Source organism: Solenopsis invicta, chromosome 3 (genome assembly GCF_016802725.1).
Source record: "Solenopsis invicta isolate M01_SB chromosome 3, UNIL_Sinv_3.0, whole genome shotgun sequence".
Lineage (NCBI taxonomy): Eukaryota > Metazoa > Arthropoda > Insecta > Hymenoptera > Formicidae > Solenopsis > Solenopsis invicta.
In genome coordinates, this window is record NC_052666.1 from 22,534,579 (window position 1) to 22,550,640 (window position 16,062).

The window sequence follows — 16,062 nt, forward strand, 5'->3', positions numbered from 1 at the left end:
GTGATGAGGGCAATATTTCGGCAATTGATGACATCGTCCTAAAATACAATATTTCTCCTCCGCAGAGAATGACGTCAGTACGATATAATTCAGTACCCGTCTCGGGAGGATCACCCACGCGTAACGTCGTGTCCATAATTATTATCCGGCTGTATGCACTCGAATAGGCGGCACGGGGGAGAGCGTTTCGATTCGGATCCACCTCCGGATTTTAGACAGCGGGGTTCTCGAAGGATTACGAGGCATCCGATAGAATCTGAGTAACGAATGTCAAAGACCATTCTGTGGGCCTCTCCTTACGTTGATTTGCAGTTTTATCGAGCGCACAATAACGTCCGAGAGAGAAAATAAAGAAGAGAAAATCGTCCGATTTCTTGGCGATCATTCTTCACGCTCGATATACGATATCCCTCTTCTTCTTTCCCCACCGAGAGAGAAATAAATTCATCCGCGCGCGCGGCCGTGTCAGATGGAAATTTCCGCCAGTGACGATAGTTTTAGATTTAATACCCTAGCGCCGGGTCCATCGGTGGCCCTCGTATCTCAAGATGTCATCGATATGACAAACTTTACGCTCGTTCGAGTTGATTATTTAGTATCGCGATGTCAGGCGCACCTGGCGGGCGAACGTAGGGTGCGTTTTAGCGTGATTAATATTGTTCGTGTGCGTGGTCAACAGAAATATTCCACCGACATTATTTTCGTCCATCTATGTAAGTCGTCGAAAGAGAAACGCAATACTGTTAACAACTTTTTGCCTTTCTACTTGACGAGATAAATTCAAAGAGTATAATCGAGATTTTCTTATACGAATGGAAGACCGAAGAATATTTCTAAGAATTTTAATGCAAGAGTGCAGTCAGGGCCGCAATTTGCAAGATCTGTTTCAGATACGACTACATATTCAGAGTGGATCTAACAAATTATGCACTTACCTCATTCTTGCCTTTGGCCGGTACTTTTTGTTATGCAAATGAATCTAGGTCAATTCCAGGTTGGTGCTTCTCCAGCCCTTTCGGGAAGAAATAATCTCCTCTAATTTTCAGCAGAAACCACTTTGTTCTCGAGGCCAAATCGTTCTTGACTCCGTTTCGGGAACGGGAAATTAAGGATATAGAGAAAAAGCCGTTTTAACTGTCATAAGCAGCGTTTATTTCGTTTCTTAATCAAGTCGGAGCAGTTCTTTAAAAAATCATATTCGCGCTTTCGTGACTCGCGGCGAGAACGCGTTTACAATTGTTTGCGGACAGAGGGAGGAGCGGGGGGGTTGGGGGTTGGGGAGGGAATGAGGGAGGATAAATGGTGGAACTGATAGTGTATCTTTACACGTGGGACGAACGCTCGAATCGCGTCCTATATACTCGTATATTTTTTTTTCCTTTCCTTATATATATTTATATATGTATAACATGCGGTGTTCTCCACGTGGAGAAGAGGAACGCGCGACGACGCGACGTGCCTCGTCTCCTCGTCCGTCAAAAGAATTCGCTAATCGCAAAGGGGGGAGGGCGGGAGGGAAGGGACGCAACGAGCATGATTCCTCGCGTAATCATAATTATGCGAATATTATCCTTGTATGTGTATTTATTTATAATATTTATATTCATAATGATGTATGTACGAGTAAGAGATCAAACTTTGCATTGTCGCTTAAATAAAATGAGAAGCCACATTAATATCCTAAGAACTTAGTATAAACTTACGTAAACTGGAGCAGACGGATGTGTGTACGTATTCGTGTCTATGTTTCTTGCGTATGTATGTGTGTATTTTTAGATTTGTGACAATACATACGTTACGGTGGTACAAAAGCTGAGACGATCGGCCGCTGCGAAACATCCGTGAAAAACTCGAAAGAGGAGTCGACAAGCGAGTCCGTGGGAGGAGAAAATTAAAGAGTTTCGTGTGCGGAAATGCGGCGAGTTCATAATTCACCAAAGTTCACTTTAAACATGAAGCCGTATCTAAAAATGCGCTTTACGTATCATGATGGGCTTCTCTCTATTCTTGCACCGAAACCCGCGGCGGAATATTCCGTGATAAAAAGGGCAAAAGCGTCACCGACGCGAGCCAACGTCGCTCGTCGTCGTACATGCATAATGCAAAATAATACCATCGACAAAAATGTAAAATTCGTACAGTAAGGTGCAGCACGAATAAGAAAGAAACGCGCAATGCATAAATGCGAGCGGCAGTATAACGTGATAAAATCAAACGTGATGAGAAAAATCGGCAATCGCGGCTTTCCTCGAAACTAAATGCCACAAAAATTCACGGAAAGAGATTATTAATTTATCCTAGCAAGTTCAAGGTATTCCTTAATAGCAAAAAAGATCAATACACTCAACGAAGATAAAAATAATATACAAAAACATATTTTCAATGATGTTAAATCGCCAATTATTTAAAATTTGTGATAAGACCTTTAAATTAATTATTTTATAAGCTAATAAAAATTCTAACATTTAGAGCCACTTTACAATAGCGCAAACGTGATCTTCAGTGGTCGTAAGACTCTGTTGTATGTCTAACTCTGTCAATGTAAATAAGTTTTAATCTCGGTTTAACTTCCTTTTTATCTGTTTCTAATTCTAAGAATCGAAAAACCGAGATTAAAGATAATTTATGTTGACGGAAATGAACGTATAACTGCGCAATCACTTTTGTGTCAACAACTGTTTGTAGTTTACGCTATTATAGGATAGTTTTAATAACAGTTTGGTTCAAAGTGTGCTTTGTCCTTTGAATAATGCCAGGATTAATTAATTCACGTGTCCGAAATCGTCGGACGCGTCGCAGCAGCACAAATGAATTTCTTGTACACAACGTTAACAACTTAAAATATAGGAAAAGTCTTATTGTCGACTAACAATAAGTAAAACGATAACCAAAGACGTATTATCGTAAATTAAAACGCCCTGCTCCAGGTGGGCATCAAGGGCACGAAAGGTGCGTGGAAAGGACATGCGTGCAAACGAATGACCAGTACGTATATGCGACGCGCGTACCTGAGAGACAGAGAGCGTGTACGCATTTGTGTGTGTGTGTGTGTGTCTATATGTATGTGTGCTTTTGTTGTACGCGTGTTCCTTTGAAACCACGCAGGTAATTGTGGCAGCATTCTGCGTTCCATTCGAATTTCACTTTTCTCGCGCGAGAGAGCTTATGTACACTTGCAGAAATTATCATTGCACGATATTAATCGGTAACAGAAACACATCTCACCCTTCCTTGTAATATTAAAAAAAAAATTCTGCAAAATTATCTCTCAAAAAGCTCACCCTCTCATTGGCGATCCAAGTAGAAAATATTTGGCTAGGAACAAACGTAGGCAGGCGTAATTCGCGCAATTAAGATTGTCCTGAAGTTAACTGGGACTATCGTGTTCATTGACGGGATTCGTATTAATTCTTTCGCGCGCACTGTGCATTTTATCGGAGATCTCGCAATTTTTACGACGAGAGCGTATAGGTAACAATACCATTCAGTCGGGATACGTGAGAAAGCGCGAATTTTCGAAAGAAAACAAACTATATACATCCAATTTTCACGAAAAAGCCAGTTAAAAACGAATAATACAATCGCAAACTTATATAAATATTTTCTTTTCACAAATAATTTCAGAGCTGCGAAATACAATAGGAAATAATCTTAGCTTTCGACTAATACCTAAAGGCTAGCTTTTAAAAATAATCGCCTCCGATCTCATTAAAAATTAGACAATTAAAAATTTAATAATCTAGCGTTGTACATATGATATGTGAAAAATGATCTATAGATGCGGTTCGCGTTCTAAACCGCGTTTCGTGGATCGATACACCAAGGGGATAATGCAGGACGTATTAAAATGATATTGATCTGTAATTCGTCACATGCTACGACTTACGGATTAAGAGTATAAATCTCGGATCACAATTTGTTATCGCTGCGCGACGATTCGCAACTACGTAGCTATCACAATGTTCGCCGCGCGACCGCAGTAATTAATTAATACGCACTCCGCTCAGCTTTCCAGAATATTAAAGCTGCGCGTTGCCTGGATTATGCGCTTCGATTATGCTAGGAACAAAGCGACAGTGACATTACACAGTAATTATGCCATGAACTTGTTCCGCGATGTATACACTTTAGCGGTAAAAAGGTGCGATGCGAGCGTTTAAAAGGCTACGGATTGTAAACGAACGTGGGATTGCGTGTGCATGTGTGTGTGTGTGTGTGTGTATTTTGTGTATATGTTTTGTGTCTCCGTGTATCGCCAAGTTTTTTTTTTTCTCGCAGGCACGTACATACGTAATCTATAATACACTCCGAGAACTAGGAAATAGTGTCCAACGCAAAATCCATTTTGGTTACGGTAAAAACTTGAGGCTTTGCCAGTCACCAATAACATACACAGTGACCGAGGAACAACGATCTAGAATGTTTCGTTGGGTTACGAAATAAAGGACACTGCGGACACCCCGGGCGCACCGACGTCGGTTGATTTCCACCCTGGTTAACTCAACTTTTTTTTTAACTCTCCCTCTACGTTGCTCTCTACAACTACGATCTACAAAAGGACAAATTGCCAACCAGAGCCAGGCTGAACACTTAAAACTTTAGTACCGGGAGCCAGTGTTCGACAATAAAAATCTCTTTTTCGGATTGAGAAGAAACGTTTTTTTTTCTTTTTTTCAATTGAGATCTGATCTCTCTCTAAATCCTACTTTCGAGAGATTTTGCTAGAAAAATTTTCAAGCGTCCAGACCAGTCTAAGTCAACCGAATCGTCAGCGCAACCGGACCTTAGGCCCCCTTTACACGTGCGATTTTTGCTGCGTGTCACAACACGATGATTGATTGAGATTTCAGGCACAAGTTCAGAAACAAGTAATGATTTTCTAATGCTCGCTTCAAATACAATTTTACATTCCAAGAATGGAATCGACACTTAACGATTTAGTCGATCGGTAATAATATGATTGTCAGCTACTTTATTATTTACAGTTCGCTCGACTCCGCCAATTCTGACAAGTGTCCAAGCTCGGATACAGATCGAAATACAAATGAAAGTTATCCTGATAGAAATTTCATGCATTTTTTGAACAATTACTTCGAATAGTTATATTACTGTTGTCTAGTAACTGAGAAGTAAAATTACTTAGGATCCGAATCGAAATACAAATCCCTTTGCCTGCAATTACTGCGCACAAAAATACACAAAATCTGAACTCATTTATTGAACGAAAACAGGACAATAAATAAGCTATTCAATTGATTAATAAACAAGTCTAAAAGCCTGTCTATTAATACTAGACAATAATTGGACAGGTGCCCACGCATTATTTTTATGCAAAAATTGCTTCGGGGTCACTAAATTCCAGTATTGCTACGACTAGTAAAAATACAGTAATACTAGACAATATAACTAGATGTTTAGAAAAATATTGCGTACATTTCTACCAGGATTAGTCACAGATTTAAAAAGTCGTGCTTGGAATTTATTTGGGATTTTTTTTGCTATAAAACGCGCGTTACAATTATCGTGTTGTGATAAAGATAAAAATCGATTGCGTAAACGAGGGTGGGCAATACGCGATCGATTGGTCGTTCCCTTCGGCGAGGAGAGTCGCGGTCAGGAAATAAATATACAGCGAGAAACACGTTGTCCTGGTCGCTAAAAAACAGCGTTAATCTATTAGCTAACCGACTTTGTTCTTCGCACTTACTCTCTTTTTCTTATCGGCTAAATGATCATTACATTGTCTAAGAGCCGGTCTCATCGCTTGACACCTAGCTACGATCGATCCGATTCTCTTTCTCCAGAGTTGGTATACGCAGAGTTTGTTATCGTTATTGCATTCTTTATTTATCCTATCTATTCCACGAATCATTCCTTCTGTTTATTGAAAAGTCTTATCCTGCAGTTAGTTTTACCTCCGCAGAAATTGAATTAAATTCTTAGTTACTTAGATATGTATATAACACCTTTGAAACTATTAAGAAAGTCTTCTTTTCTTTTTGTAAACTGGTGTTAGGATTCAGGAAACGGAGAATCGGGCAAACCGAGGCTGATGTCAACCGACACGCTTGTGTGAGAGAAACCGATCCTAAATTCCCGCTTATCTATGTGACTTAAAACAGTAGCTTGTTCTAATCGTTCAAACAAGTACCTCTACCTGCATTGTCGTTCGTTGCACGCTGCGCCCGTGTCGCGGGTGTGCGCGAATGGATCACAACTTGCCGAACATCCGTTTGACGAATGCTCGTCGTTACTTTTCTTTGTTTACGACTAGTCTCCGCGCCGCGAACCGCGAGTTTGCGATCGCATGTGAAAAGAAAGAAAAACACGCTTGTCAATCCCAAGTCGGATCGTGTGCACGCGTACCGGCGTGAAAATTCCCGAGCCGAAAATTCCGTTGGACGCGCAACTAACCGGTTGACGACCCTCGATCGTCGCTAATCGCCGATCGATCGGGCAACTCGCGCGACCGTCCGCTTCGCGAAAGCAATTTTCCACGCAATTTCCCCGGAATAACCCGGCTGCAGATGGCATCCATCGGATAGTGATAGGTTATTACAGAATAACTGGTCGCATTATGGAATAATCCGGCGGTTCTTAGAAGTCGTAAGCGAGCCCATTAGGCGAGACACTAAACGCAACGCTGAACTCAGCAATTTGGCATAAATGAATGTAAATTATATGTACATTACACCTAATGTGTACATACATGCACACGACTTGCCCTTCGTTATTATAGATTGCCTTTAATGTTGAATAAGAACGCCAAATCATAAAAAAAATATTAAAGCTAAGTACAACCAATCGTTAAAAATATAAGAGCTGCAAGAATTGAGGAATACAAGTTCTTAGCTGTACGTAGACATACGAACAAACGAGAATTCTTTAATTTAAGATAAATTATAAGATAAAAATTAAGATTTTTCTTAGACACTGAGAAAAAACCAACACATTAGCGAGTAAATATTATACTTGGTTATTAAAAAATTCGATTCGTAATGACGAATAGTTATTACAGAGAAAAGTTATATTTAATTTGATAAAATCGATTTCTTTAACTTGGGTTTTTTAAAAGTTGAAGTGAAAATAGCTTTGAAGAAAGTAAAATTTTATTTGATTTTGATTTCATGAAATGACCTCAATAGTTTTTTTCAGAATAAATAAATTAATTGTATAATTTAAACAAATATTTATTTAATTCGAAGAAAGTATGGACAGGAGTGTAAGAAATAATTTAGTTGTTCTGGTTTTAAAAATATATCTCAAAAAAAAAAAAAAAAATGTACTGCACAATTAAACTGTTTCTTTAAATTCTAATAAAAGGAATGACCTAAAAATTTTGTCAAATCAAAGAAACTTTTAACCGTGCAGCAATGCACACATTTCTTTAATTCAAATAAATTCTTTTTTTTTAATCAAAGAAATTTTCTCTGCACATGTCTGTAAAATGTATCTCATTTTTCTTATCTATTGGCTTATTCGCTAAAAATAAAATGTTATTTCTCCGTATTTAAACAAATATTTTTTTCAGCGAAATAAAATTGTCTCGCAAATAAATTTTTAAATATCTTTCTCAGCGTGTAAGATCAGCTAAATTTGTTAATGGCAAGCCATTGACGAATCCCTCGAAATCTAGGTTCTTTTAATATCGCTCTAGGATGCGCATCTTCAGCTTTCGCATCACCAAATGAGAAAGTTCGCAAAGAGAATGAGAACGAGGACTCCGACTCTGATACGACCGCGACGCGGGGAAGGTTTCGCGAATTACGAGATTTTCACGCGCCGCGACTCGGCCCTCTCGCTTCCAGGGGCGCGATAGTGCACGTCGGTGCGAGGCGCGATTCGTCGCGGACGACGTGATTAGGGAGGTTACACGGGGACGGGGTCACGAAGCGAGAGGATTAACGCGCTCAACGAACTCCGAGGCACCTGTTCGCCGCGTGTGTGCGGGCGTGCGTACGCGCATGCACACGATTTACGCTAAACGCGCGTTTCCTAACGCGCGCGCGGTTAATTTTACGAAAAATTCTTAACTATCATACAAACGCTTACGCAATTATATAGTACATGTACATCGTTAGAAACGTGATACAGTCTCTCGTCGTTTTGTCCCGCGGTCGCTCTTTCTCTCTCTCCCTTCCTTTCTCCGCCGATTCTTTTGCATCTTACATCACTACATCGCCAAGGATAATTATCGATCCTGAACCAATAGCCGGAGTCAATGGTTTTTTTTTAAATAAGATTCGAAGTCGATCTTTCCTTTATTCTCTCATGCGTGCAGTAGCTCGCTCGTTTCTCGCTCACTTCGCGTTGCCTCGATGCGTACCGATTTCCCGTCAAATACATTTCACGCGCTGTTTATGCCCGTGGTTTAAGAATTTACCGCGACGATCCGTTTCCCCGAGTCGAAGCTTGATCGGCGAAATCGCCGACGATCTCCCGAGTCGCGATGAGCCTCGCTGAGAATCCCAAGCGCTATTAAATTTCATATGCTAAAATTACACCAGCCGTTTTATGCGTATGATACACGTCTCGTTAAATATTCATATCCGAAATTAATAATTTAAACGACGCCACGTATCATCATTCCGTAAGCATCAAGTAACATTTGTCATAAGTGCATTACTGAAGAAATTAGAAATTTGATTTTAATAAATTAGAAATTGATCCAAAAACGAGCAGGTATAATATAACAATAAGTATAACTCTTTTGCGTCCAGGATTCACGTCCAATCGTTAATATGATAAAGGAATTTATTCTCTCGTGTTTTTTTTCTTTGTATCGATTAATCGCTGCGCTCTATTCGAGAACGTTTATATTAAAATCTGAATTTCGTCTACCACATATACGTATGCTTAATAAACGCGCCCACGTATGTCGATTCAAAGCGTAAAACCAGTTCTCTTTGAATAGATGTTCAGCTAGGGTGGTTAAAGAGAAAATTACGAGCATCAAAGCACAAATATGAAATTTTTCTCAGACGATGTATATGTATAAATCAAGACCACTCTTTTTGCGAATTGAGAGAAACAAAATCGCCACAAATTTCATGCACTTTTTAAGGAACCTGCGAAAAATTCCAGACAGTCGCAACGCGCTCTTATTCACTAACAACTCCGACTTTGAGATTCGCGTTTACTTCTTCGTGCGTTACAAGCTTAAAACCGTCGCTTGAATCTTGTTAACGTCAGGACGCGTCGTATGACCGACACGAAAAAGCGTCATTAAATCCAGAGAGCAGAAAGATGAGAAAAAGAAGAAAAACCGATTATTACTCGTCACCAGTCGGCAACGAATGGTTTCAGATTTTGTGTAATCTCCTGCGAGATCAGTCGGCGACACGCGGCGAAGTTGCAGCGACAACCGAAAGAGTGTAAACGCGAATTGCTGGTTAAAGCAACGGGAAAATAAATTAAGTCGGTACGTAAATAGTGATTAACACGTTGAGTGCCACATTGTTACCTTCTCTTAAGCGTTACTGATTGAATTTCGTTAAGATAGTAATGCAAGAGCTCGGATAATTTGTCAATTATTAATACTAATTAATGACATCGTAATCCCAGGGTGCTAAAAAATAACTAAAACTGTAACACGCGGCTATCGTAAATGCAATCTCTTTAACGAATCTAAAGGAATACAATAATAATCCTTAATGTACCATTATGGATATTTCGACCGATTTCTATCTGCGGAATTTTCTTAAAATTTCAAAGGCAACTAAATTATGCTACATTTGTTTTAGAAACTAGAAAATAGGTTCATGAATTTTTAGAGATTTTCTGAACATTTTTAGATAGACGAAAAAAAAGTGATTGGGTGTGAGATACCCATAATGTGGTACCAAGAAGATATCTTTTTTCATATCTTAACACATCGCATTTTCCATTCTAAAAATACAAATTTGAGATTGAATAAAATTGTTGTCAATAATTGATTGTTACGACTCGCGCGCGTATAACCTTCGGTCGTTCATTATCTTCGATTATCGCTCACAATTTTTATCTTTTATTTTCTTCATTACGAGTCATAATATAACGTAAGTTACAACAGTAACAAGCATCCAGGTATTAAATGTTCTCTCTCGATGAGATACACCGCCGATTAACGCGAAGGCATTTGTGCGTATACAGAATATTCAATTACTATTATGTATTTATATTATACACCGTACTTAAGTGCCTCCGCATTGCATGGAGTAAAATCTGTGGGTACACGGTAACGGTATCTCTACGTGCAGAATTAGCAAATCATCGGCCGGCACTCGACGTGTTAATTCGCGAGAGTTACGAGACGGGGAAACGGAGACTAGGTCCACGCAAAAGGGGGCCAGCTTGCGAAAAATTAAGCATGGCGCCTATTTAATGAGCTATCGGCAGTGGTAGCGGCGACCGATCTCAGCAAATCGCCATTGAGATCATATGCAAGCGCGATCATCGATACGTTTTTCCGATTGATTTACGGGACGTGGCGCAGCGACGACGCGATCGCGATTATTTTTCTCCTCGGGTTTCGACGCTGATTTTTGACGCTCTCGTTTATCTCTCGACGAGATTAGCATTTTTACGAACTTGGCGCACTTAGCGACACGATTCTCTCGATGTTCGCCGTAATTCGTTCTATCATGGTCGGATTGAGAACTTACGAGATAACATCGCTGAGAAATTGAAGAAGCTATATTACTGCACGCTAAAGTACACGCGCGAAATAATCGTGCGATACTTTCGCGAATTAGAGTCTATTCAAAGGTGAGAGGATAAAAGAAATCCAAGCTCGAAACCCACGTTTTCGTGTCTCAATACACAAAGATCGTCCTGCGTTCTCTATCGCATCGCTCGACCTGGACCATACCCAAAGCTGTATCGAAAACCCAGTTTCTTGCTTACTCGGTTGTCGGAAAAGGAACGAGTATCGATTGTAAAAAAAAAGGTTCTGCTTCTTTATCCCTTACGTATAATATATTGCTGATATTTATTATTAATTGCATATATTAATATTATAATATAATATTAATATATATAATCGTATATAATATATAATATTAATATATACGTTAATATTATATTATATTAATATAATATAATATTAATTAAGATTATATATTATTTAAAAGGATAGCTTTTCACGAAGAGCGATACATTTGAAGAGATTAATAGGGCATCGATACTCGTCCCTTGTACACCTTGTATTCCTTGTACAAAGGAAAAGAAGAGGGTGTCGATACTTTCGCGAGCGCTACTATCTACGACGAGATTAAACTACATCGCGCGCATTTACAAATGATTCATTCGTCACTTCGATATAACATAATATATGATTTTTACACACACATATATAATATATATATTTTTTTCTTTATCTACATTCGTAGTATAAATCCCAGTACGCCTAAGTTCCATATCACAAAGACATGCCGTTCGGTATCACGATTTTTAAAATCCGCCGATCGTTCCGATTTCCCCTCGAATTTAATCGACCTCGCCGCCGTTCGCTGCTATCATTGCCGGCTGCATTGGCCCTTTTCGCCGCTTACATTTTCTCTTTCTCTTTTTCTTTCTCTCGTCACGTTTCTCTGCTTCGTCGTCGTCATTGTCGTCTCGTCACTCATCCACGCCCGGCAACTGTCCGCCCCGCGCACACGCATTTTGTTCGCGATAAATTTAGCGATTTCGCATCGCCACAGTCATCGCATTGTTCATAGTTCCGAAAGCGGTTTCGGTGAACACATTGCCTCTGACGATTTCGGTCAGGCGCAAAGTAAAACTTGAAATAATGGGGGCAGGGGGGGGGATCGATATCAGGAAGTGATAATTAAAGCGCATTAGCAAGGAAGTGATGCATGTTAGTGATTTTTGTACTGTGAGCAATGATATATTTGCACTCGATGAAATTATACAACAGGTATATCGATTACCAATATCAAACCGAATTCCTTTTTTTTTCTTTAAATACAAAATCTTTTTTTAGTCTTTTTCATACAAACATACTTTTTTTTTGTACAAATAAAATTATTCGCAAAATTTCTTTTCGATTTCCGAAAAGAGTTAGATATAGTAAAACTCGTTTTGTTCTTTGACATGCTTTTAAAATATCCACGATACAGGACTATATGTACGTTAAAAACGCTCCTTCCTTACATGCAAAATTAATAATTACTTAAAAAGTTCGAAATTTACAATTTCTAACTGATACCTATTGGTACGTGAATTGATTCTATGAGTATACTTGAGCGGCTTTTATATAGAAATATTTACGTTACGTGAACACCGTCGAGTTCCTTTCTTTGAAGAGAGAGTTGTAAAAATCTATTTCTCTCCAAGAGTTTTCCACATATAAAAGCCGTCCATTCATGCCAGGATCTACGAGGTGCCGATAATAATACCGAGCTAAAGCGGCCGCAGGACACTCGAGTCGAGTCGTTCACCCCGCGCGAGTACGGGAAATCCCTTTTATTTTCGGACACGGTTCTCTTTGTCGTGCGTCCTTTAAACCGGATTTCTCGCTACAGAGAAAAAGAGAGAGAGGCGCCCGGTTCGTAAGATCTAACCGAACGTCCCTCGCGGAGAAAGAAGAACGTAAAAGATGGTGCGTGAAAAACGCAACTGTCACGTCTCTCCCCAAAAGAGAACCGCGAGGATAGAAAGCCCGCTGCTATAAACGCGGGGCGGTGTTTTCGCTTGATTGTACGCAGCACGAATAATGAGCATCGAGACGAGGCTAGGGGGGACAAAGAGGAGGGAAGGGAGGAGGAATTAACCCAGTTAGCTCAGAAGAAGACGAGAGAAGTTAACAAAGCGGGCGCGATTCTTCTCGTCGTAAATTGCGCGTCGCGCCGTTCATCGCGTCGGATTAAACGCTGGAGCGTCGTAAAATAAGCGAAGTAGTACAACGCAGAGCCGCCAGGTACGATATTTTCCCGGCGTTTTCATCCCCTCCCCTTCCCCCCCCCGGTCATCACCGTACTCGCTTTTAATCTAAACCCGCTTCAGAATTGACTGAACTTCGAGTTCGGCTGAAACCGTAATGAGTGTTCATAATTCATCACTAATGGATTCGTGTAATGAGCAATTTGATGTAGGAAAGGCAGTCTCCACTATATCTATCTCTTACAAGAGCCGCATAATAAGATCTTTAATTACAATAATAAGAAAAAAAGGCTAATGAGGTAAATAAGTGCTTCATTATACTTCATTACAATAATTAAAAGTAACATTAAAAGCACAAAAAAAATTTTTTTTCGGCCTACTTCAATGACTGCAAAAGAAAAATAATTGCTAAAAACGTCCCGTTTTAATCAACTAAAGCCAACACTAATCTAAACATATGATACAAATAAATTTACAAAAAAAGTGTACAAAAATTTATAAAAAAATAACTAAACCAAACTGTATACAATGGTATTGTCATATTTGTACAATGTTCTTTTTCACGAGCGTCCAAACTCCTGTCGTGCTTTTGCCAAGTATGTGCAACGAATCGGATGTGTTGACGACGGAAAAAATGTATTTCTTCCGGATTACAGGGAGAGACAATGGCGTCTTTATGATCGACGGCAAATTACTCTATTCAGTCGCGCGCGTATCTCTTCATACGTTAGATCACGTCTATCGTGAGCGAATCGTTATATCTGCGCCGCCGTCGTCGGTGACATCGCGACATGGCAATATATCTAACGTGCTGCATCACGTACGACCTATCGAGCCGTCGCGCGCGGTTTCCCCCGGACTTCCCTTGGCACAATGACCTCCAGGTCGCCCGAACTACTCCCGCGCACCGTCAGCGCGGTCCGTGAGCAACGATCGACGACCATGCATTAATCATAATTCGCGAACCGAGACTTATGTAAATATAAGTCAATTTGACAAGTCGTCGTTTGAAGCCAGCTGACTTCTGTTTGCGATCAATCCGACACGGCATGCCGCCTTATCTCCGGTGAAATCGATTGTGTTGGGGAAAATACGTCGCGTCGATGAGGAGAAATGATGAATGACTGTATGACTAAATGATTATGCATCGCGATAAATCTGTTGGTAACCATTTGCATCTCTGTACATATCTGTCCCGCCAGTTAGTCGATTTGTTGCACAGACTTGGAACATTCTTCGAAAAATTGAATTTTATGTTTTATAGTTGATCCGAGTAAGATGTAGAGTTCAACTTTACAAAAGGCGAAACATAACCGAGCGATGAATGAGTGTCTCGTACAGTCGCGTTGTGTCGGGTGTCGAGATCGTCCTTGCGACTTCCGACGCGTTTCGAGATTCGTCGAAAGAGAAAAAGCTCCTTTGAGTGTACGTTCACGAATGTACGTTCCGCAAAGTGCGACAAGTGTTTTAAGACACAATCGCGCGTTGAAAATCGTGCACATACTCCATTCACAAGGATTTCTGACGCTTTGTTGGAGTTCTTAAGGTATTGTCATAGCGGAAAAATTCGCTTCTTATCGTAAAGCGTACCGACCGCGCATTTTCACGGCGGTGGCAATGGCAGCGGGAGCAAATCCCGCACTGAAAAAAAGTATAATAATAATATTCAAGTCTAGATGAAGTTATTAAGCTTTGGTGAAATAATTTCAATTAAATGTTCGGTTAATATAACCAAATATTCAGTAATATCCTAGTTTCATATTCGATTGATTATTATGTTTATTATTAATTACTAAATATTATTAAATATTTAGTTTTATTAATCAAATAGTTAATAATATTTAGAAATTAATTGAAATTATTTCAAAGCTCGATTACTATCACTAATTTTTTTTTTTTTCTTCAGTGCAGAACGAACGGAGCAGAGAGCAATGCAAAGCGACGTCGCCGTGACTGAAGGTACGATTTCGAGGATACAAGAAACCATTCAATCGATCTTGTAGCGCTAAGTTAGACGTGAGACGTGAGACCAGTTATAATATTAATGGCGAATCTGCGAAAGTGAGCCTTTCTTCGCTCAATCTTTTTTTTTTCTCAAATTCGCGCGAGTTGTTTTCGGTTAATTCCGTTTATAATATTTAAGGGGAGAACGTTTTCCGAGCTGTGAAATGACGCGAAAAACAAATCTCTCTTCTCGCTGGATTATAACTGGCTCTTGTCTTATCGACAGCCAGCTGCACCGCGACGACCGTAGATACGCGACGCGATCATAGCAATGTATTCGAGATCGATGATGAGACACCCACCCTCTCGACCGCAAGTAACCCTCCTCGACGCTACGTCAAGGTGGCGCACCTCGGAACGTCGCCCGAACGGCAGGCAGCGAGACACAGCCGAGTTTTACGTTAGGTGACCGGGACCAAATCCTTATTTTTATACGTTTCCTGCCGTCTGTAAGCGCGATTGTTTCGTGACGAAACGCTCGTTCGTGGCAATGCCTAGAACGGCAGCGAGCGAGCGAGCGAGCCGAAGGGAGGAGAAAAGGACGACTGGCGTCACCACGTCTTAGCCTATCGCCTCAACTCCTCGAGGATCCCTTGGATCCCCGGTTGGAAGGAGAGCACCAACCGGTTGGCTGACACTCTCGAGGAGCCGTGAGAGCCGTAATTGTCGTGCGACGCGCCATTGTTATTGTGCTGCTGCTGCTGCTGCGTCTGGTGCGTCTGACGAGCGCGCTGCGACTTGCCGGTCGTCGCACCGTCGACGGAATTGAGCGACTGATGGCTGCTACTCTGATTCGATCGATGACTACTGTGCAGCTGGGACTCGGATAGACAACTGTACGACTCGGGGTACGGATTGAAGATCGACGAAGGCAACTCGCTTGTGCGCTCTTTCTGCTGCTGACGTTCGATCTTGCTCGCAGAGATATCACCGCTCGTCGCGTTATTGCCGCCCTGCAACTGATTGTTCGTTTTGCTGGAACTCCTGCTGCTGATGGAATTGAGCGACTGGTGGCCGCTGCTCAGTCCTCCCGTCGTGCCCCAGGTGCCGTGCAGCTGGGACGCGCCGAACGCCGACGAGTAGCTGGCGTAAGCGGCGGACATTACGTCCTCGATCAAACGGTTTCCCCTCTGCTGACTCGTCGTCTTGTTCGCGGAGATATCGTCGTTGGTGTTGTTGCCGCTCTGCAGATGT

At 40.9% G+C, this 16,062-nt stretch overlaps 1 protein-coding gene across 1 annotated transcript in view; it reads right to left on the bottom strand.

The window, feature by feature from the left end:
* Nucleotides 1-8,767: 8,767 nt before the first annotated feature.
* LOC105196721 (dual specificity tyrosine-phosphorylation-regulated kinase mbk-2) overlaps nucleotides 8,768-16,062 on the bottom strand; it is a 54,501-nt gene continuing 47,206 nt past the window's right edge. Inside the window, 1 exon segment of the mRNA XM_039447121.1 lies at nucleotides 8,768-16,060. Within this exon segment, the coding sequence (XP_039303055.1) occupies nucleotides 15,435-16,060 (626 nt within the window). The 3' untranslated portion in view covers nucleotides 8,768-15,434.